Source organism: Chiloscyllium punctatum, chromosome 11, assembly GCF_047496795.1.
Source record: "Chiloscyllium punctatum isolate Juve2018m chromosome 11, sChiPun1.3, whole genome shotgun sequence".
Classification (NCBI taxonomy): Eukaryota; Metazoa; Chordata; class Chondrichthyes; order Orectolobiformes; family Hemiscylliidae; genus Chiloscyllium; species Chiloscyllium punctatum.
The window spans coordinates 61394542-61415771 of record NC_092749.1 but is presented as its reverse complement, the minus strand read 5'-3'; the positions used below and the strand labels follow the sequence as shown (position 1 = coordinate 61415771).

Below are 21230 nucleotides of genomic sequence, written 5' to 3'. Positions count from 1 at the left end.
ATATTGCAATATTGTCAGAACTGCAAAAGGTTCAATGTAATATTGTTATGGACCAGCCAGACCCCTTAAAACATTTCAAGCACTTAGCCCAGACTCTAACTTTACTAGTTGTTTTAAGCAGGTGTAATGTGGATATTCTAGGAGAAATGCAGCTGGCTCAACCATGTAGTTTTAAACAAAACCATTTATTTACAAGATTATTGAATGAAAAACAAACAAAAGAGAACAGAATACAGAATAACTTAACCTATCCGAAAACCCAACAGATTATCCTAATTTAATGATGCTGTTCCCAGTACTTCCAACAATTCCCAGAAACACCCTTTGGCACAGATGGTAAAATCAAACACAGGTTCTTACAGGAGAGAAGTCAGAGAGTGATCAGCACAGACCTGCTTCTTTTGGGTCTTGCAGCCCTTTTCAATCAAGCCAGAGAAAAGCTGAGCTGGGGGAACTGGCCTCTCCCCTTTTATTGTACTAGTTTTTTCTTCAAAAACTTGGAAAGCCTGTTGCATGAGGCAGTTTCTGTTAGTTATAATCGAATTGGCCCTAAAACCCTTCTTGGAGTCTGTGTCTTTTACGACTTCTCTGAATAAATTAAAACGTAAGGACAACAATAACCATGTTAAAGGAGCAGCTTCGTCACAATATATTTTCAATATTTTGCTAGCTGTGGGCAGGGAACTTCAAAATCTATGAGCTACTCACTACTTCAGTTGTCAAAAAAACTGTAAATATTGATTCTTCACTGCAGTAGCTGGGTGAGCATCTCCTGCTTTTGCCTTTTCTCGAGTAGCTAAAAGGTGTGAAAGGAGAGATGCATTTTCTTCCATTTGCTTTACTGATTTCAGGATCAGGATCCTGAAGAAGGGCTCATGCCTGAACATTGATTCCTCTGCTCCTTGGATGCTGCCTGACCTCCTGCGCTTTTCCAGCAACACGTTTTTCAGCTCTGATTTCAGGATCATTCAAGGTTTCCTGAATTATCACTTTTATTATTCAAGAAAAGTAAATTATGAAGAGGAATATCTGGCTTACATAGAACAGTACTGCACACAAGCAGGTCCTTTGGCCCATCGTGTCTGTACCAACTGTAATGCCATTCTAAAATAATCTTATCTGCATATGGTTGATTCCTTGCCTGCTCATGTATCTGATTAAATGCCCCTTAAACATTGCCATCTGCTGCTACCACCTTCTCTGGCAGTGCCTGTCAGGAACCTACCACCCACATCTCTTTTAAACTTGCACCCTCTCACCATAAGCCTGTGCCCCCGAACATTTGACATTTCCAGCCTGGGAAAAAGACTCCAATGCTCGTTATCTCTCAATTTGATATACTTCAATAAGGTTGCCCCCTCAGCCTTTGCTGTAGCAAAAACAATCCAAGTTTGCCTAACCTCTCCTTTACAGCTAATAAACTCAAATCTAGGCAACATCCTTATAAACCTCTTTTGTACCCTGTCCAAAGCTTCTGCTTCCTTCCTACACGGTAGTGACCAGAATTGCATGTGATACTTCAAATCTGTCTGAACTAAAGTTTCATACAGCTGCAACATGACTTGCCAGCATTTGTACTCAGTGCCCTCACTGGTGAAGGCAAGCATTTCTTGACATCCTTATTCATTTACGTTGCTGCTTTTAGGGAGCTATGGACTTGCATCCCAAGATCCCTCTATACATCGATGCTGCTAAGGGTCTTGCTTATTTGCTGTATACTTTCCTCTTGCATTTGACCTCTTAAATTGCATCACCTCACTTGTCCAGATGGAACTCCATCTGCCATTTCTCCATCCAACTTTCCAACTAACCAATAACTTGCTTCAACCCTTGAGAAACTTCCTCACTTTCCACAACTCCACATGTTGTTAACTAATTGTTTGGTTCAATGCTCACCAGTTGCATTTCGTTAGGAATTATGCCCTTCTCTTGATAGCCTTTGTTCATTTTCTTCGACAATAGTTCACCATTAAACACAACCACTTCACATGCTTAAGCAAAACACATTGCTTGACACTTCAGTGCAGTACTATCTTATTGGATGCCAACTTACATGCTCTTTGATAACATCTCAGCTGCATGCTGCTAATATAGATGTGAATCATCACAACACTACTTCAAAGAATAGGGCAGTTCTTTCTCAGAATCCGCATAAATACTTGCCTTGTGTCAAGATCAGCAAAACAGATCATTTGGTCATTATCACATTGCTGTTTGTTGGAGCTTCTTATGCATTAATCAGCTGTCACATTTCCCACATTACAATTGAGTATACTTGAAGCAAAGTTCATTAGTAGCAAAGCAGTTTGGACATCTTGAGGTCATAAAATTGCTGCAAACATTCCACATTATTTTCCCCTCTTCAACAAACATTCAAAATACATTATTATCCAAATATCAGCCTCCCTACTGACCTGACATACTGAATGCTTCCTTCATTGTCTGAAAGCCTTCCATTCAGGATATATTATGCCCACAGCAGATGCCACTGAAAAGTATTGGTGCAACGGCAGTACATGTTATTCTCCCCAACCTGTCTGCAAACTTAGTTGATTACTCCACCAGATCTAAATCCGCTTTTCCTGGTTCCAATTCAGTTAGTTTTAATATAACTGTCACATCACCTATAATGGCTCATCCTGCATAATCAGTGAGCTCTAAGATTCCATTTCCATTCTATCCTTGTATTCATCTGTAGACTGCTTCTTGGTACCTTTATCCAAAAGTGTAGGTTAACATTTCTTGGGTAGACTGGCAGCAGTCCTCATTAACTGTCCATCACTGCCTTCAGTTTCATGATTGTTGCTATGGTGTCCAATCAGCCAATCAAGTTTCAAATTCAGCAAGAGATGTTTTTATCTGTGCATCATCTGGAACAAAACCATCTTAATCACCAATGCTACCATATTTCTCAGCAGGTCAGTCCGATTGAACTGGAAAGTTCAATATTGGCTTCCAGTTCAACCTGGATTAAACCCATGCAGATATAGTTGTCTCAAAGAGCTTGGGGCTAAATTGGTGTAGATTTTGGATTTTGCCAGTTTTCAGGTCGAGTATGAATTGTTGGTAGTGTCATCCTGTTTCCCCACTCAGTCATAGCAAAACGCTCAGAGACATAGTATAGCTTTACATCCTTCATCTCTATTCCGAGCCCTGGCGGGAGAGAGAATGGTCGCCTGTAATGAATTGTATCGTCATTTTACAGGGAGGAGCATCCAGATAAGGCCGCATGCATATTGATTGGATGACCTTTACAATCAGCAAGTGTCAATAGCAAAGATTAAGCCATCTGGTTTTACATAATGAATGTTTTTAACCTTAACTGGCTTCACAGAATGAATACTTTTCACCTTGTTAAACTGACCTTGCATACTGAATGCTTCAATATTGTTAAATGGCTCTACATTATGAATACTTTTCCACCTTGTTAGCCCATTACCCTTGCCTCCAACACTCCATTGTTAACTAGGTTCTTATCTGCGTCATGCTCAGCTGAGCCTCTTGTTTCACAAAACTCAGGATTTATCTCTCTCCCTACCTGCATATACCCTATACGCATTCTCACTAGTAGATCACTGACATTGCCTGAGTTTGCTATAGGTTCTTGATGCTACTTTTCCTTAAGTGTACTGTTGGTAAAGTGAGAAACTTCCACAGTCATCCTAACTTTGATATACGCTTGGAACCTTTGTTTTTTCAGGATGTCCTTCATGGAACTTGAAACTGGTTCTGAGAAAACTAATGTTGGAATGTTTCAAACCATTGGTTAGTAAACTGAAGCTCCTTTTGCTCAAAATAGTTGCAATTTTAGCATGAGGTGCAGAGTTTATGAATTTATACTTGTCAAAACTTGTCAAATTTCAGTTTCCTAAAACGTACTTCAGAAGGATCCTGAACAGAATAATGTTATTGTGTGATTAGATTACTTACAGTATGGAAACAGGCCCTTCGGCCGAACAAGTCCACGCCGAACCGCAACCTACCCAGACCGATTTCCCCTACACCTAGCACTACGGGCAATTTAGCATGGGCAATTTAGCATGGCCAATTCACCTAACCTGCACATTTTTGGACTGTGGTAGGAAACGGGAGCACCCGGAGGGCACCCATGCAGGCACAGGGAGAACTCCACACAGTCAGTCGCCTGAGGTGGGAATTGAACCTGGGTCTTTGGCTCTGAGAGGCAGCAGTGGTAATAAAATTGTAGCTGCGTAATTTTTTTTCCATTTCAATAGAAGAATTCTATTTGCCATTTAAAAAATATTTTTCTTGATTAAAAGCTCTTATTTCCCTCTCCAAAAATTTAGGCAACTGAGCTTTCAGTTCAAAGATGGGAGATGGTCATGGTGGTCCATATCTATATGATTATACTTTCTGGATATTTCCCTTGTAAATTCTATTTGTGTATGTAGGTATATACATCACTGACATGAGGGAGTAGGTCACCTAACTGTTTATAAAATATATCATTAATTGATCTCCAGTGACATTAATTATTCTGAAATGGGTAAAGGGTACCTAAACCAGATTATGCTGCTGTAACTGAAGTCACATGCTCTACCTTTCTTTCACATTCAACTTATATGTTAGCAACCTATTTAAATTTCGAAAACTTGAATTAATCGAGCGTATGGACAAAGAAATTAAGGGGATTAATAGGTCATTTGATCCCTAAGCTGGTTTGGCATTCGATTATGTCATGACTGATCTGATGACTGCATTAATTCCATTCTATATACGTTTTGATTTCCTGTCACTCGCGTATCTTTTGAACTTTGCCTTAAAATATTCAATAACCCTGCCTCTCTGGGGAAGAGAATTCCTCAGAAAAATAATTTCATTTCTATCAATTGAAGGGAGCCCCTTATTTTGAATCTGTGCACTGAAGTTCTAGTCTTTACCACAACTGGAAATTTTCTCTCCGTACCCATCCTGTTATTTCTCTGTGGGATCTTGTATTAAATCACTAAACAGAGGGCTGCATTCATTCCACTTACTTGACCAAGTCTTTCCCATAAGATAACCTTTTTATCCCAGTTATTGGTCAAGTATCAAATTCTGAACTGCTTCTGAAGCTTTAATATACCTTCTCAAAATGGATTTTAAAAACTATGCTGTACTTCAGATGTGGTCACACCAATATTCTATGCAATTGAAACAAAGCTCTCATACTTGTACATTCCACTCTCTTTGCAATAATCGTTTCCATTTGCCGCCTTATCACTTTCTAACCTTTTTTAATCATGAACCAGGGCACTTGAACCCATTTCTGTACTGCAGAAATATTTCTCCATTTCAACAATATACACCTTACTCGTCCTATCATTTTGTTGCCTACCCACTTAACCTATCTATATCCCTTTGTAGACTCTTTGTCTACAAAAATGCATAACAATTTAATTTCTTAACAACCTTTTGTCTACACCAAATTTAGCATGTATTCATTTGGTCCCTTTATCTGAGTTATTACTATAAGCTGTAAATAGTTGAGGTCCCAAATGTCAATCTTGTCACACTCCGTTGTTTAGCATTTTCAACCTGAAAGTAACCCATTTATCCCACTTCTGTTTCCTGTTATTTGACCAGTTCTTTATTTACATTATTATGTTACCCCTGCATCATAGACTCTTACCTTTTGTATAGAGTTTTGAGTCACGTCAAGTGTATGTTTTTGTCAGTCCAAGGACGACATGTTTTACAGATTCCACATTATCCACATTACTTGTTACTGTCTCAACTTAATCAAATATGATTTCTTCTTCTCAAAACCATATTGCGTCTGCCTAATTAAGTTGAGATTTCCGAAATGCCCTGTCAGGATATGGGCTGGGTGCTGGCAGGTGGGACTAGATTGGGTTGGGATATCTGGTCGGCATGGATGGGCTAGACTGAAGGGTCCGTTTCCGTGCTGTGCATTTCTATGACTGTGTGTAACCTGAGCTTTAGAATACATTCTGGTCTTTCTCCTTGATAGGTGTCAAGATAACAACTGGTATGTAGTTACCTGCTTTTTTTCCTCCTTGAGTAGAAATTCCACTATTTCAAATCTAATGGAACCTTTCCAAAAGTGAGAGAATTTTGGAAAATTGTTTTTTAATGTATCTTTTTATGTCTGCAGTCATTTCTTTTGGGGTTCTAGGATTAAGTCAGTCATGTCCTCGTGACATGTCAGCCTTTGCATAAGACATAGGAACAGGCGTGGGCCAATCAGCCCCTCAAGTAACTCTCACCATTCAGTAGGACCCCTTTCCTCAGCCTTTGGTTCACTTACTGATCAAGGATCTATCTATCTTTGTTAAATATTCACAAGGACTCTGCGCCTAAAGCTCTCTGGCAAGAGTTCCAAAGATCTTGACCCTTTGCGAGATGAAATTCTTCCTCGTCTCTGTTAAATTGGCATCCATTCTGGTACTATACAGTCTGGTACTGGACTGTTCCATGAGTTGAAACATCAACTCTGCATTTACCTTGTCAAAGTTAAAAATCACACAACACCAGGTTATAGTCCAACAGGTTTAATTGGAAGCACACTAGCTTTCAGAGCACTGCTCCTTCAGGTGATTGTGGAGGGCTCGATCGTAACACAGACTTTATAGCAAAAATTTGCAGTGTGATGTAACTGAAATTATACATTGAAAAATTGATTGTCCACACCAATACTCTGAAGAGTATCTCACCACCATAATCAATCTGCTCCCTGCCCCGATCTTTGTGGAACCTCACTAGTCACAGGTCACCAACCTGAAAAAGGACCCCTTATTCCCACTTGCTGTTTCCTGCCTGTTAGTCAATTCTCTGTCCGTGCTTTTGTTTTACTAGTTTTCTTAGTAACCTTCTGGTTGTGATTGTAATTGTTCCCTTCCTTTATACTCTTGATTTGCAAATATTTCTTGCAAATCCTTTGCTGTTTTCAATGAGGACAGACACGTTCTATCCCTTTAACACTTTGACCGTTTCCTTATTGCCACCTATTATTAATTCCCCAAGCACATGTTAACTCTTTTTCTGCACAAGATGTTAGAATTTGTTTATTTGTTCTTCTTTTCACAACTACCTTTTTGAGTATTCTAATTTCTCGCTGCTTATTACACTTTTAAACATTTTTTTTGCCAGTTCTGTCTAGTCTTCTGAATTATTGTTGAATTATTTTCTTTCAATTCGATACCATCTTAAACTTCCTTAGTTGGTTATTGATGCTGCATCTTTTGTCTTTACTCAGATTGTCTTTATTTAATGTTAGAAAATATCTCCTTAAATGTCTGGTGCTATCTTTTCACTGATCCTTCCCTCGTCTATAAGGGCATTGCAGAGCCCAGTTGCTGCATTGCATAGAAACTTCTTATAGACAATTCTCATAAATGTGTATACTGTACAGCTGTAACCAAATTTTCTAATATAGCCCCATTTTAACAGTCAATCATAGATGCCCACAAAATAAAATTGTTGCAAAGCAGCATGGTAATGTTCGCTGAATGTTCAGGTTTTTTTTATACTGCATGCCAGTTTGAAAAATTGTTTGCAAGTGCAGGTTGAGAACCTGATGTCTAATGTTGGGTGACCAGTTGTTGTAGAAGCAAAGCATGTTGGCATTGGCCCCTGGCAGCAGTTTGGCAGTAGAGGAATGGCTACTTGGTTCACAGTCAAAGACCAGACTTTGAACATAAGGTGCTTTGAAATAGACATACAACATAATGTGTGCCAATTACTGGCCATGAGTTTTCAGCCAAGCTCTTCATATACCCTGGTAACTGAAAACCTGATGAAGCAACCAGGGTCAGGAATGCATGATCAGAGAGAGAGAGTGCGTGAAAGGGAGGGAGGATAAAAACATGAGATGGGCAGGGATGTACGTCATCTGGGCATTGGCACTGGTGCAGAATGCATCCTGAGGATGGGAAGCTTGTGACCCAATTGGCTGGAAGGTAAAGACGGAAGTTAGTGTTTGAAACTATAAATTTACAATAAAACTCAAGTCTCTGAAAAGATTTTGATGCCTAATTCAAGACGTGTCAGTCCAACAAGATCAAGAATAAAAAATAAAACTTTTTATAGAGTTGCAGAGAGAAAGAGAACCAAGTATGGACATGATTTCCAACGAGGTAAAAACAATGACAGCAGATGCTGGAAACCAGATTCTGGATTAGTGGTGCTGAAAGAGCACAGCAGTTCAGGCAGCATCCGAGGAGCAGTAAAATCAAAGTTTCGGGCAAAAGCCCTTCATCGGGAATAAAAGCAGTGTGCCTGAAGTGTGGAGAGATAAGCTAGAGGAGGGTGGAGGTGGGGAGAAAGTAGCATAGAGTACAATGGGTGAGTGGGGGAGGGGATGAAGGTGATGGGGCGGGGGGAGGGTGGAGTGGATAGGTGGAAAAGAAGATAGGCAGGTAGGACAAGTTATGGGGACAGTGCTGAGCTGGAAGTTTGGAACTAGGGTGAGGTGGGGGAAGGGGAAATGAGGAAACTGTTGAAGTCCACGTTGATGCCCTGGGGTTGAAGTGTTCCGAGGCGGAAGATGAGGTGTTCTTCCTCCAGGTGTCTGGTGGTGAGGGAGCGGCGGTGAAGGAGGCCCAGGACCTCCATGTCCTCGGCAGAGTGGGAGGGGGAGTTGAAATGTTGGGCCACTGGGCGGTTTGGTTGATTGGTGCGGGTGTCCTGGAGATGTTCCCTAAAGCGCTCTGGTTGGAGGCGTCCAGTCTCCCCAATGTAGAGGAGACTGCATCGGGAGTAGTGGATACAATAAATGACATTAGTGGATGTGCAGATAAAACTTTGGATGTGGAAAGCTCCTTTAAGGCCTTGGATAGAGGTGAGGGAGGAGGTGTGGGCGCAGGTTTTGCAGTTCCTGCCGTGGCAGGGGAAGGTGGGTTGTAGGGGGGCGTGGACCTGACCAGGTAGTCATGGAGGGAACGGTCTTTGCGGAAAGCAGAAAGGAGTGGGGAGGGAAATATATCCCTGGCGGTGCGGTCTTTTTGGAGATGGCGGAAATGTCGGTGGACGATTTTGTTTATGCGAAGGTTGGTAGGGTGGAAGGTGAGCAACAGGGGTGTTCTGTCCTTGTTACGGTTGGAGGGGTGGGGTCTGAGGGCGGAGGTGCGGGATGTGGACGAGATACGTTGGAGGGCATCTTTAACCACGTGGGAAGGGAATATGTGGTCTCTAAAGAAGGAGGCCATCTGGTGTGTTCTGTGGTGGAATTGGTCCTCCTGGGAGCAGATGAGGCGGAGGAATTGGGAATACGGGATGGCATTTTTGCGTGAGGTAGGGTGGGAAGAGGTGTAATCCAGGTAATGAACCATACTCTTACCTGGCTGCAATTGAAGAAGAATTTGAAGATTAAAAGGAAAGCAAAAATGAAAATCAGTTGTGATTTAATGTTGAAATCTGGACTGAGGGAGACTTGAAGAAAGCATGGGAAGAAATGAGATGATGCCAACAGCCCTACAAAGGGAGTGACAATGAATGAATTGGCAAGAACTGACATTCATTCCATAATTTTACAATGATACAGGACAGTTTGTCTAGGGAGTAGGTTTGAAGGGTGAGCTGATGATTGTAGTAATGTACATACAGTTTATGTAGAAATAATTTAGAAGGGCTTTTTCTCATTTTTCTGTGGGAACTTAATGGCCCAGATAGAGAATGGTAAAACATAATGCTTGAATTTCTCTGTTGCAGTAATTTGTTTTCTTTTAAAGCAGAGAAACTCAGAAATGAACATGTGGTAATGAGTGTTGAGGAAAAATCTGGCATAATCTTGCCTGCTTCTAGTATATGTTACCATGACCACGTGCTTCTTAGAAAATATGGTGGCATGTGACTTGGAAAGAGACAGTGTGAAACATTTCAGGCATTTCCTAGTCATGGGATGGGAAGTGGCTATTAATAGCATATGTACTATAATCAGTTCATTTTCCATGACCTATTTTCCAATCCTGGACTTCTGTTTTTTTGTTTCTTGTTTGTGTGTGTGTGTGTGTGTGTGTGTGTGTGTAAAATACACACACGCGCGCGTAAACAAGAAACAAAAAAACAGAAATCCAGGATTGGAACATAGGTCATGGAAAATGAACTGATTATAGTACATATGCTGTTGATAGCCACTTCCCATCCCATGAGTAGAGTTCAGGTTTTGTTAATGAGTAGGTCTGAAACTAATAATGAGTCCAGTGCTAACTTGGAATAAACTGAACGTGAATTATTGTGCATGTCAAGCACAAGCCATTAATGAGCAAAGATTTTGTTTTAGAAATAGTGTAGAGAAATACATGATTGATTCATGTTATTGTCTCCTAAATGCCTAGTATCACTGTTTACAGTGAAAAAACACCGGTAATTTGGCCCAACAGGTTTGTGTTGCTGTTTATACTCTACATTAGCTTTCTTCCATCATCTTACTCTTGTATTCTATTCTCCCTTGTATAGTTATTTAGCTTGTAAATGCATCTAATCTGTTTAGCTTGTAAATGCATCTCAGTCATTCCTGTGGAGTCCAACATTCCATTCTATCAGCAAAGAAGTTATTCTTGAATTCTAACTGGATTTTTTAGTGACTGTTTTGTATTGATGGCTCCTCAAGCTGTTCTTGTCCACAAGTGGAAGCATCTTCTGTGTCTTTCCCATAACCTCTTTCATAATGATAAAGGCCTTGAACAGGTCAGCACTTGGCTCTTCCTATTGACAGAAGCATGTTCAATCATATCTGATGGGCACAGGATTTTAATTCTGGGATTATTCCCATAGCTCTTCTAATCATGTTTTTGTCTCTCCCACAAGAATGGTACTGATCAAAATGTCAAATGATATCCTGTATGATTGTGAGCATCACTCCTTGATCTATCTGCAGTCTTAGATGGGCGGCACGGTGGCACAGTGGTTAGCACTGCTGCCTCACAGCGCCAGAGACCCGGGTTCAATTCCTGCCTGAAGCGACTCTCTGTGTGGAGTTTGCACATTCTCCCCGTGTCTGCGTGGGTTTCCTCCGGGTGCTCCGGTTTCCTCCCACAGTCCAAAAATGTGCAGGTTAGGCAAATTGGCCATGCTAAATTGCCCGTAGTGTTAGATGAAGGGGTAAATATAGGGGAATGGGTCTGGGTGGGTTATGCTTCAGCGGATTGGTGTGGACTTGTTGGGCCGAAGAGCCTGTTTCCACACTGTAAGTAATCTAATCTAATCTTGGACAATACCTCAGTTATTTTCTAGTTCAAAACAATCGTACCTAATTCCACACTCATGTATCCAATTGTAGCCAGCCATTAAGTTCCCCAAGGATCTAATCTTCCATCTCCTATTTTTAATGTGCATGCAGCCTTCAGTGACAGCATCTGAAAATGCAATGCCAGATTGCACATGTATCAGGCATGACCTCACCTTTTGCCTCTTATTTGACCAGTGAAATACTGGGCAAAATCAAAGCTTTTACATTAACTCTGTCTCTTTCTATCAACTATCTGAGTGAATTGGATTGTTTGCAATCTTAATTATTAATTTGACTCTGAACCCACTTCATGCTCTTACCATTACTAGGACTGCTTTCTTCTACCTCCGTAACATTGCCCTCTCTCACTTTCCTTCAGTATACAGAGTGCTCAAGCTCACATCTTTGCCATTGTTCCTGCCAAACTGAACTATTCAAATACTATCCTGGTGGCCTCCGATCTTAGGTTCTGCATGAACTTGATCCAGCCAAAGTTCTATCACCTTTATGCTACCTTGATTTAAATCCTGTCTATCACCCCTGTGGTAACTTGACCCTACTTTGACTCCTGGTTCAGTAATGCCTTCATCTTCCTTGTGCTTATTTTCAGCACCTCTGAGATTTCTGTAATTGCCTCCAGTCCCAGCCCCAAAACCTTCTAATATGTATGTGCTTCTCTAAACCTGGCTCATTGAGTATCTTTGATATTAATCATTCCAACTTCCATGGATGTGCTATCAACCTTAGACCTCAAAACAAGCAACACCCTACTTTTGCCGCTCTTCCTTGTTGCTCCTCTTTAAGATGCGCATTAAAATTGCATGACCTAATTGTCCTTGTTTAACTTTTATAAAGCCTCTGTGAAATTCTTTAGAATGCCTTATTAGGATAAAGGCTATATCAATATAAGTTATTAACCTTGTACATGAATCCTGTCATGGCCTCACACCTAGTAACTCTCTTCCATGGTCCTCCAATTATAGCCCATTGTTCACCCCTGATATTTATTTCTCTTACTATTGGCAGTCAAAGCTCCAGCTGTCCAAGTCCAAATATGATTATTTATATTTCAGGTTGATGAGTCCATGAATTTGTAACCCTTACAAAAATGTGATGACTGCCTAGTATTTAGTATTATTTCTAAAATTTTGTGGTTATCGATGTGGAATATTTATCAAATTTGTATTTTTGTTTTCCAGATATATCCGATTATATGGAAGAAAATTCAGTAAAGAAGATCACGTTCTATTTGTTAAGCAGGTGTATGAATTGGTTGTCATGCCTAAACTTGAAATTAGCATGATGCAAGGATTCACACGATTGTTAATCAGTTTACTCAAGTAAGTTAGTTTATTTATTCAAGTTAGTTAGTTTAAGTTACGAGAAGATGTGCGACTGCAAACAATTGCCAACCATTAATAAGTACTTTTAAGTTCTAAACTACTATTCTTGTGAGTATGTTTTAGTGGATGTGTGGTAGTGAATGTTTTTCAGTCAGGTAACTGGTGCAGTGATACTCCTCAGGAATCCGTTTGCAGTCATTACCTTTTAAGATGTCTGTGTTGAGAACGGCTGCATACAGTTTGCAAATGACATTTGGGAATGGGGTAGTTGGTGAAGAGTATATTTTGGATTTCAAGGTGACAATGATTAAACATGCAGAAGCATGGCAAATGTAGTTTATGGGGAGAAATGTGAAGTTATGAACTTGGGTGGATTAATATGAAAAGTCAGTATACTGTAAATGACACCTAAATGACAATAAACAATAAAGGCATCTGATATAAGACTTTTGTAATCACTAATTTGGCAATTCAGAATGTGACAATGCAGATCAAGTGTAAAGACCTTCAGAAAGAGCATTGGGGAGATGTATTGGGGTTTTATCGGGGTGAGCAACTTAATTTATCATTGGAGGCTGGAAAGTTAGGATTTTTCTTCAGGTTTAGAGATATTCGAATGGACATTTTTTTAACTTTAGATGAAGTTTTGATACAGTATATAAATAAAAACTTGTATCTAATGCTGAACTTTCATGTTAGTTTTTTTGATTTATGCACAAGGACTTGCAAATCATTCTTTCCTTCAGCTTTCTGCAGTCTTTACTCAACTACATCCTCTATTCTTTCTGTCTGCATAACCTCACATTTTTCCCTCATTATATTCCATCTGCCAAATTTTCATTGACCTGTCTATATTCCTCTGTAGCTCCCTTGTATCATCCTAAGGGTGGATCCTGACTTAAGGGTGGAATAGTGGTTCAGTGATTGCCTCACAGTGCCAGGGACCTGGATTTGATTCTAACCTTGGTGACTGTCTGTGTGGAGTTTGCACATTCTACTCGCATCCACGTGGGTTTTCTCTGGGTGCTTCGGTTTCTTCCTACAGCCCAGAGATGTGCTGGTTAGGTGGATTGGCCATGCCAAATTGTCCATCATGTTCAAGGATGATCAGGCTAAGTGAATTAGTCGTGGAAAATGCAGGGTTACAGGGGCAGGGTAGGGTTGTCAGTCTGGGTGCAATTCTCTTTGGAGGGTTAGTAGGGATTCTATGATTCCCTCACCTTGTCTTTGCACCTATTTTTATCAGTTGAAAAATGTTTACTTCTGTCCAAGTCATGAAAATATGTTGTCAACACTTGTGGCCTTAGCACTGATTCCTGTGGCATTTACTAGTTGCAGGTTGTTGTCCTGAAAATTCCCACTGATCCTAATTCTGACTTTTGTTAGTTAGCCAATCCACTTCCAAGTTAATGTGCTATTTTGATACCGGGGCTCATACTTTAAATAACCTTATGTGAAATACGTTTATTGAATACCTAAGTGTATTGCATCCAGTGCTTCCCCTTTATTTCCTCTGCTTGTTACCACCACAAAGAAGTGTAATAAATTCGTCAGGCATGATTTCTCCTTCACGAGGCTGCTCTGACTCTGCTTGATTATATTGTGTGTTTCTAAATGCTCTTCTATTTTGTACTTCATGACTAACTTTTTCCTAATGACAGATGTTAAGCTAATTGGCCTATAGTTACCTATTCTTTGACTCCCACTCTTTTTGAAAAGGGGTGTTACGTGGGTAGTTATACAATCCTCTTGGACATTTCCAGAATCTAAGGATTCTTGGAAGAACAATATCAGTGTGTTTACTATTTTTGTAGCAACTTTTTAAAACAATTCCTAGGATGCAGCCCATCAGGTCCAGAGGACCTTTCACCCCATTAGTTTTTCTTGTGGTTTTCTTTTCTCTGGTGATAATTATTTTAATATGTTACAATTTCTGTGCTTGCTTTTATATGGGACTGGAAGCAATCAGGGATTACTACTCTTGAGGTCCTGATTGCCAATTTTGTACCAAGCTCCTTAAGTTCTGACTGCTGGACCTTATCACCTTTCCACCCCATGTATTGGTACCAAGTTGGGCCATGATCTTTGGCTGTTCACTGCGCGCATTCTTGCCTACTTATGTATGTGCTCTCACACTGATCTACGGCTGTCTCTGCCATGCCCCAGAAACACTTGTGTTTTCCCTGAGTTAGTGAATCCCATCACTACAGCTGTCCCACTTAGTCCTTCGTAGTGCTGGACCACACATGGTGCCATGGCTTGGCTGCTGCTGTACTCCATGAAAGCACCATCACCTTCCTCTGTATCCAGAATGTAAAGCCAGTTAGCGACTGGACCTTGGGACACCTAATTTGGATAATCTATTTGTCTACATGCCTCTAATCTGCAATATGACCATCTCTGAATGGGCTATCTACATTATTTTCTGTCTCATGGTTGCACCATAGTCTCCAGCCACCACTTGAAACCTGGAAATTAAGTTTGTGCAACCAGTGGCAATTCCTGCTTATGTGCTTGTCTAGTCCCATGACTGAGTCTGTCAAGATAATTCTTTCAATTTCTATCTTGATTGTGGTCATTTATATTTCCGTATCTGATGTTCCATGGTCCATCTCATACACATTGCTTCTTAGTTTATGTCTTATTTTATAAAAAGAAAGCAAACTGGGGATCCAAGATGGTGACGACCCAGCAAGTCTGAGTCTGTAGTGCTCTGCCCAAGACTCAGGCAAAGTGGACTGCCCACCTGCACTACACCTGTCAAATCATTTAAAATAGCTTTTATTTAATACAGCTAGTTATTTTGCACCAAACTTGAACAGTTTAGTGCCCCGTTAAAATGACTAAAGGAAAGAATGCTCGCAGCACACAGGAACCCCTCCCCCACCCTCCCCAGCTGCAGCAGAGGCGTATGCAGCCAGCCCGGGGGACTTGCCTATGGTGGTGAGCCTTGTTGCAGTGATTTCCAAGCTTGAAGTGAAGATCACGCCTTCATAGAAGAGTCCAGGAGCAGATGGGAATCGTTGTTGGTCGCGCTGCAGAAGCACGACCAAGACATAGAAAAAATCGAATGCGGAGCTAAAGGCTGCGACCTCTGAGGCTGCTGCAGAATCGGCCGTGGGTCGGGTCCAGACTCTCAAACAGCGAGTCTGGACCTTAGAAGATCACCTCGAGGTCGTCGAAAAAATATTCTTTTGCTGGACCTTCCTGAATGGGAAGGGGAAGGCCAGCTTACAACATTTCTGGAGCAGTGGCTTCCACAGTTGTTGAATCTGGAGGCTGGATCAGGCCAGGTAAGGGTAGAATGGGCCCACCGGGTTGCAATACACAGGCTCGGCTTGGACCAGTGCCCCCGCCCGGTCCTGTTCCGGCTGCAGTGCTACAAGGAGAAGCAGATGCTCCTAGAAGCTGCCAGAAGTCTTGGGAAAGATTCCCAAGCCATGACTTACAAAGGATCCAAGACTATGCTGTTTCAGGACTGTTCCTCAGCTCTGGTCCGAAAGAGGAGGGCGTTTGAGGAAATGAAGAAGCGTTTAAGGGATTTAAACATTCAGTACTCCCTGCGCTACCCAGCAATACCAAGTTTTAGCCACGAAGGGTCTGTGTATAACTTTGGATCGCTGGAGAAGGCCAAGGAATTTTTGGACTCTCTTAGATAAACTGTGAGATTTAACTTGTATGGTGAATGATGTTGTTCTGACCTTCTCCTTCCCCAGTTCACCCTTTTTTCTCTTTTATTACTTTATTGCTTAATATTATCTCCGGGAGGTAAGGAGGGGGGCTTATTTGTTCTCCACTCTGCGATTTTCCCCTTTTTAAAAAAAAATATAGGCCGGGTGGTCTAGTCAATTTGGGTGAGGAGGGGTCTCTGCCTTGTCTTATTTTTTCTTTCTTTTTAAAGCGGGGTTGTTTCCCCCTGTTATTTTGTATTACTATACTTAATTGTTATCTGCTGAGACTGTAATTTTGTAGTTTTATATGTTGATATGTGGTATTAACATCACCAAATATATCTAAGTGTTGGTGTGGGGGGCGGGGTTGGGGGCAGTAGGGTACTCGCTGTTAACTTTAGCTTTGTAGTACACTTGAATTTTCTTTATTTTATTATGGGATGCCTGGGTCAAGGGTGGGGCACTGGTTGGGAGAGGATATGATGGGATTTCGGAAAGGAAGTGATGCCCCCTGGAAACTAGGGGGAAAATCTCTGTTTAAATGTTTTATAATTTTTCTATTTATAAATAGTTTTTTATTATATTGGTGTGAGTGTATTAAACAATCTCTATTTTTGTGTATTTTCTGTGGTCTATGCTTGGGGTGTTTTGGATGGGGTTTCTCCTCCTTGGGGGGGGGGTGGTCTCGGACTTGCCTGGACGATTATGGTTAGTCATTCAATTAAATGGTGCACCTGGAATGTCAAGGGGAGTAATTCACCAATCAACAGGAAGAAAATATTATCAAACCTCAAAAAAGAAAGGGTTGATATAGCTCTCCTACAGGAGACACATTTATTGGATAAAGAACATTTGAAATTACGACAGGATGGATTTGATCAGGCCTTCTTTTCTAGCTCAAAAAGTAGGGGAGTAGTCATTCTTATTCGGAAGAATCTCCCTTTCGAAATCCTAAGTCAGATAAAGATGAATCTGGACGATATATACTAATTAAAGCCCTTATAAATGGAGAAGAATATGGGATGTTAAATCTGTATTGTCCCCCTGCGCATCCTTTCAAATTTATAATGGAAGCCTTCTCCAAACTGACGGCTCTTGGTGCTCATCATACAATTATAGGGGGGGACTTTAATTGCATATTGGACCCGGATATAGACAGGATACCCAAGAGTACTGCGGGTGTATCCCCCAGATCCAGACAATTGGCAGATTTGAATAAAGAATTAGGGTTAGTAGATGTGTGGAGGTGCCTGCACCCGCAAGGTAGAGATTTCTCTTTTTACTCTAATCCACATAAATGTCACACTAGAATTGACATTTTTTTGTCCCCTCGACTTTTTAAAATTTCATATCATCCTGTAAAATAGGTAATATAATTTCTGATCGCGCTGCTGTGTATATGGAAATCAAGGCTAGGAACAATAAGGCATCCCCCCTGACATTGGCGTGTGGATTCCTTCTTAATGAAGGATAGTAAATTTGTAAAATAATTTTCTCAAGAATTTAAAACTTCCTTGGAAATTAATTCAGGTACGGCTAGTAATCCATCAATGATGTGGAAGACTGTTTAAAGCTTATGCATGAGGTCTGATCATTTCATACTCGGCGACCCAAGAAAAAATTAAAGGGAGAATGACAGCGTCTACTTGAGGCTCGCTTAAAAGCAGCTGAAACCGCATATGTTGACAGACCTTCTATTGCCAAATCACAAAGGATTACGGCCTTTAGCACAGCTCCGAATATCGCGCTCACCCAAACGGCAAAGAGGAAAATATTATTTGCAAAACAAAGATTATATGAATTTGGCGATAAACCTGGTAGATACTTAGTATTTCTCGCGAGGTTCAAAAAAGGCTACTCACGCTATCACGGCTATCAGGGAAAGTGCTGGTACTCTGACTCACGATCACAAAAGGATTAACACAATCTTCAGAAAGTTTTATTCTGATTTATGTAAATCGCAGGATTGTGAAGATAGAACCAGGAGGATGCAGTCCTTTTTTTAAAAAGCCTGGCCTTTCCGGATTTAACCCCAGAACAGGTATTGGTCCTGAATGCTCCCCTAACAACTGAGGAAATACTTGATGCAATCAGGTAACTTCAGAGCGGTAAGGAACCTGGCACAGATGGCTTTCAGGTTAAATTTTACAAAGAGTTTACAGCTGTATTTGCTGACCCATTTATGGACATGTATATCTACTCATATAGTCGGGGGCTGCCTCCCGCCTTCGCTGAAAGAGGTGAATATCTCCCTTATTCTCAAAAGGAAAGGACCCAGAAGATTGCGCATCATAGAGACCAATATCCTCGCTAAATGTAGATCTTAAAACTCTTTCTAAAACATTAGCATTGAGGCTAAAGAGGCTACTGCCATATATCATAAAAGAGGACTAGACAGGGTTTATCAAGGGCCGTAGATCATCTAATAATATTAGAAGGGTCTTGAGTGTGATTCAAATCTGTCATCAGGAAAAAATACCAGGAATAGTAATCTCATTGGATGCAGAGAAGGCATTCAACAGAGTTGAATAGTCATACCTGTTCTGTACATTGGAAAGGTTTGGCGTTGGAAAGGTATTTGTCAAATGGGTCTCAACACTGTATAATGATCCCAAAGCAGTTGTGATTACCAATGGATTAGGCTTGGATAGCTTCAGTGTGGGTAGGGGCTGCCATCAGGGATGTCCTCTCTCACCGTTGCTATTCATGCTAATAATTGAGCCACTAGCAGAGGCTATACGGGCTGACTCTAATATAACGGCCCCAAGGGTTGGTACAGGTAAACATAAAATTACCCTTTACGCAGATGATATATCTTTTTCTTAGTAGTCCTCTGATGTCCGTGCCTCACTTAATCCAAGTTATTAATACGTTTCGTGCATTTTCAGGCTACAAAATTAATTTTCCAAAATCCGAGGCCATGCTGATGGGTCCCACTTATTGGACGGATCCCACTTCTCCTTTCCGTGCTCTCTGCAGGGTTTCTTGTACTTAGGCATTTTTATCACCCCAATATTTGGCCAGCTATACAAGGCCAATTTTGTGCATCTATTGGAAAGGATAAGGCACGACCTTCAACGTGGGGAGACCTTCCCATTTCCTGGCTAGGTTGATTAGCCCTAATTTAAAATGAATGTCTTGCCCCGTCTCTTCTACCCTATGAGAATGCTCCCGGTGATGCTGCCGAGGCCAGCACTGGTTGGCTGGGTTCTTTCATCTGGAATCATAGACGGCCCCTCATTACGTTAAGGAAGCTACAGCTTCCACAGGCAAGGGGAGGGCTGGATTTTCCAGACTTTAGGAAGTATCAGTTAAGTTCCTTGTTAAGCTACATAGCCGATTGGGTCTCGTCTGACCCGCAATCAATCTGGCTGGACATTGAGGCTTCTCAAGTAAAGTGCCCTCTTATTAACCTCTTATTTTTAGATAAGATGAAAATCATTACGGACCACTGTAAAAACCCTAGAGTACTAAACACAATTAAAGCTTGGAATATAATGTGGCAAAACGAGGGTAACTCGCGTAAAACATCCCCCTATTCCCCTATACTCTGATAGTGGGGGCATGGGGTTTTCAACCGGGGTTCACAGATGCCGCATTCAAATCCTGGAGATCCAGGGATATCTCCTGTTTAGGGGATCTGTTTGAGGAGGGGGTCCTGATGTCTTTTGAATAGTTGCATCAGAAATTTGGATCACCTAACGGAGATCTCTTTTGATACTTCCAAATTCGAGATTACGTACAGAAGAAGACTACACTATTCGGTAGTCTCTAAAAATCAGATAGAGAACGTAGAGTGCTGTGGCCAGTGGCTGTACCCTCGGTCAGCACTCTTGATCATTTATTACACGATGAAGTGTCGGAAGATATGGACCGTCTGCTTAGAGCATGCGATCAGGATTTGGGGCTGGAAATTTATACAGAAATGTGGAATGACATCTGGGGAAAATGCCAGAAAAGTCTCCATTTGTAACAGAACCCAGGCCATTCAGTTAAAGATACTTCATAGGGCCCATATGGCACTGGAACGATTGGCAAAAGTTTGGGCAGGAGCATCTCCAATGTGTCCCAAATGTAAAACAGAGGTGGGCCCTCTGACACACTGCTTATGGACATGCCATAAGATCTGCAAATACTGGACCAAAGTAGTATACACCCTGACAGAAATCTTGAACGGAAATTACAGTCGGTCCAGTATCTCTCCTTCTGGGCTTCTCGAGCTTATCTTCTCTGGATGTGCACGGGAGGAAATTATTTTCCATTTTGTCCTTCTGTGCAAGGAAAAATATCTTAGTAAACTGGGTGGCTGAGGGCCCTCCAGGACTTCCGAATTGGCCCATATTAATCATGGAATGTATTCGCCTTGACTTCCTTACAAATATGGTGCACCAAAAAACTGAATTATTCTGTAAAATATGGCAGCCCTTCTTGAATTACATAGATACAGATATTTCAGCCATTCTATCAAGGGCTTTCATTTAGTTGAGGTAACGGTTCTGGCTGGTCCGGGGCGCCTTGGGAGAGGAATCCCGCATGAATACGGATTTTATTACGACTTGATGTTAACTCATTCCGAGCATGTACTTCACTACTTAATTACTATGTTATCCTTTTTTTCTCTTGAATAATATAAGATATTTGATCATACACTCTGGTTAGTTATAGGTTAGATTAGTAGTTAGTTGAGTTTTGTCTTTTTCATTTTCTTCTCTGTATCTTTTCTTTTTGTTTGACAGGTTTTGGCTATTATTTATTTAATATTTAATTGTATATTAGTGTTTGTACTTGTATTTTTTTAAATTTGTAAACTTGTAAAAATATGTTAAATTTTCAATAAAAATATCTATTTAAAAAAAAAACAAACTGCTGTTTTGCAGTTCTCAGTGTTAAAGATTGTTTTGAGGTCAGCTTTAATTTGTTTCTGAAAATCTCACCAGTGATTCCTCTGTTTGTTATTCAGACATTCCAAGAACACAGTCTACATAGACACAGATTTGGTAAACCTTTTATGCAGGGTAGGAGGTA

The 21230-nt window shown here is 40.9% G+C and overlaps 1 protein-coding gene across 2 annotated transcripts in view; it reads left to right on the top strand.

Moving 5' to 3' along the window:
• LOC140483029 (proteasome activator complex subunit 4-like) overlaps positions 1–21230 on the top strand; it is a 196808-nt gene that overhangs the window by 8147 nt on the left and 167431 nt on the right. For both annotated transcript variants that reach the window (XM_072580909.1, XM_072580910.1), the window contains exon 2: positions 12391–12531. In XM_072580909.1, the coding sequence (XP_072437010.1) occupies positions 12391–12531 (141 nt within the window). The remainder of the gene's footprint in view (positions 1–12390; positions 12532–21230) is intronic.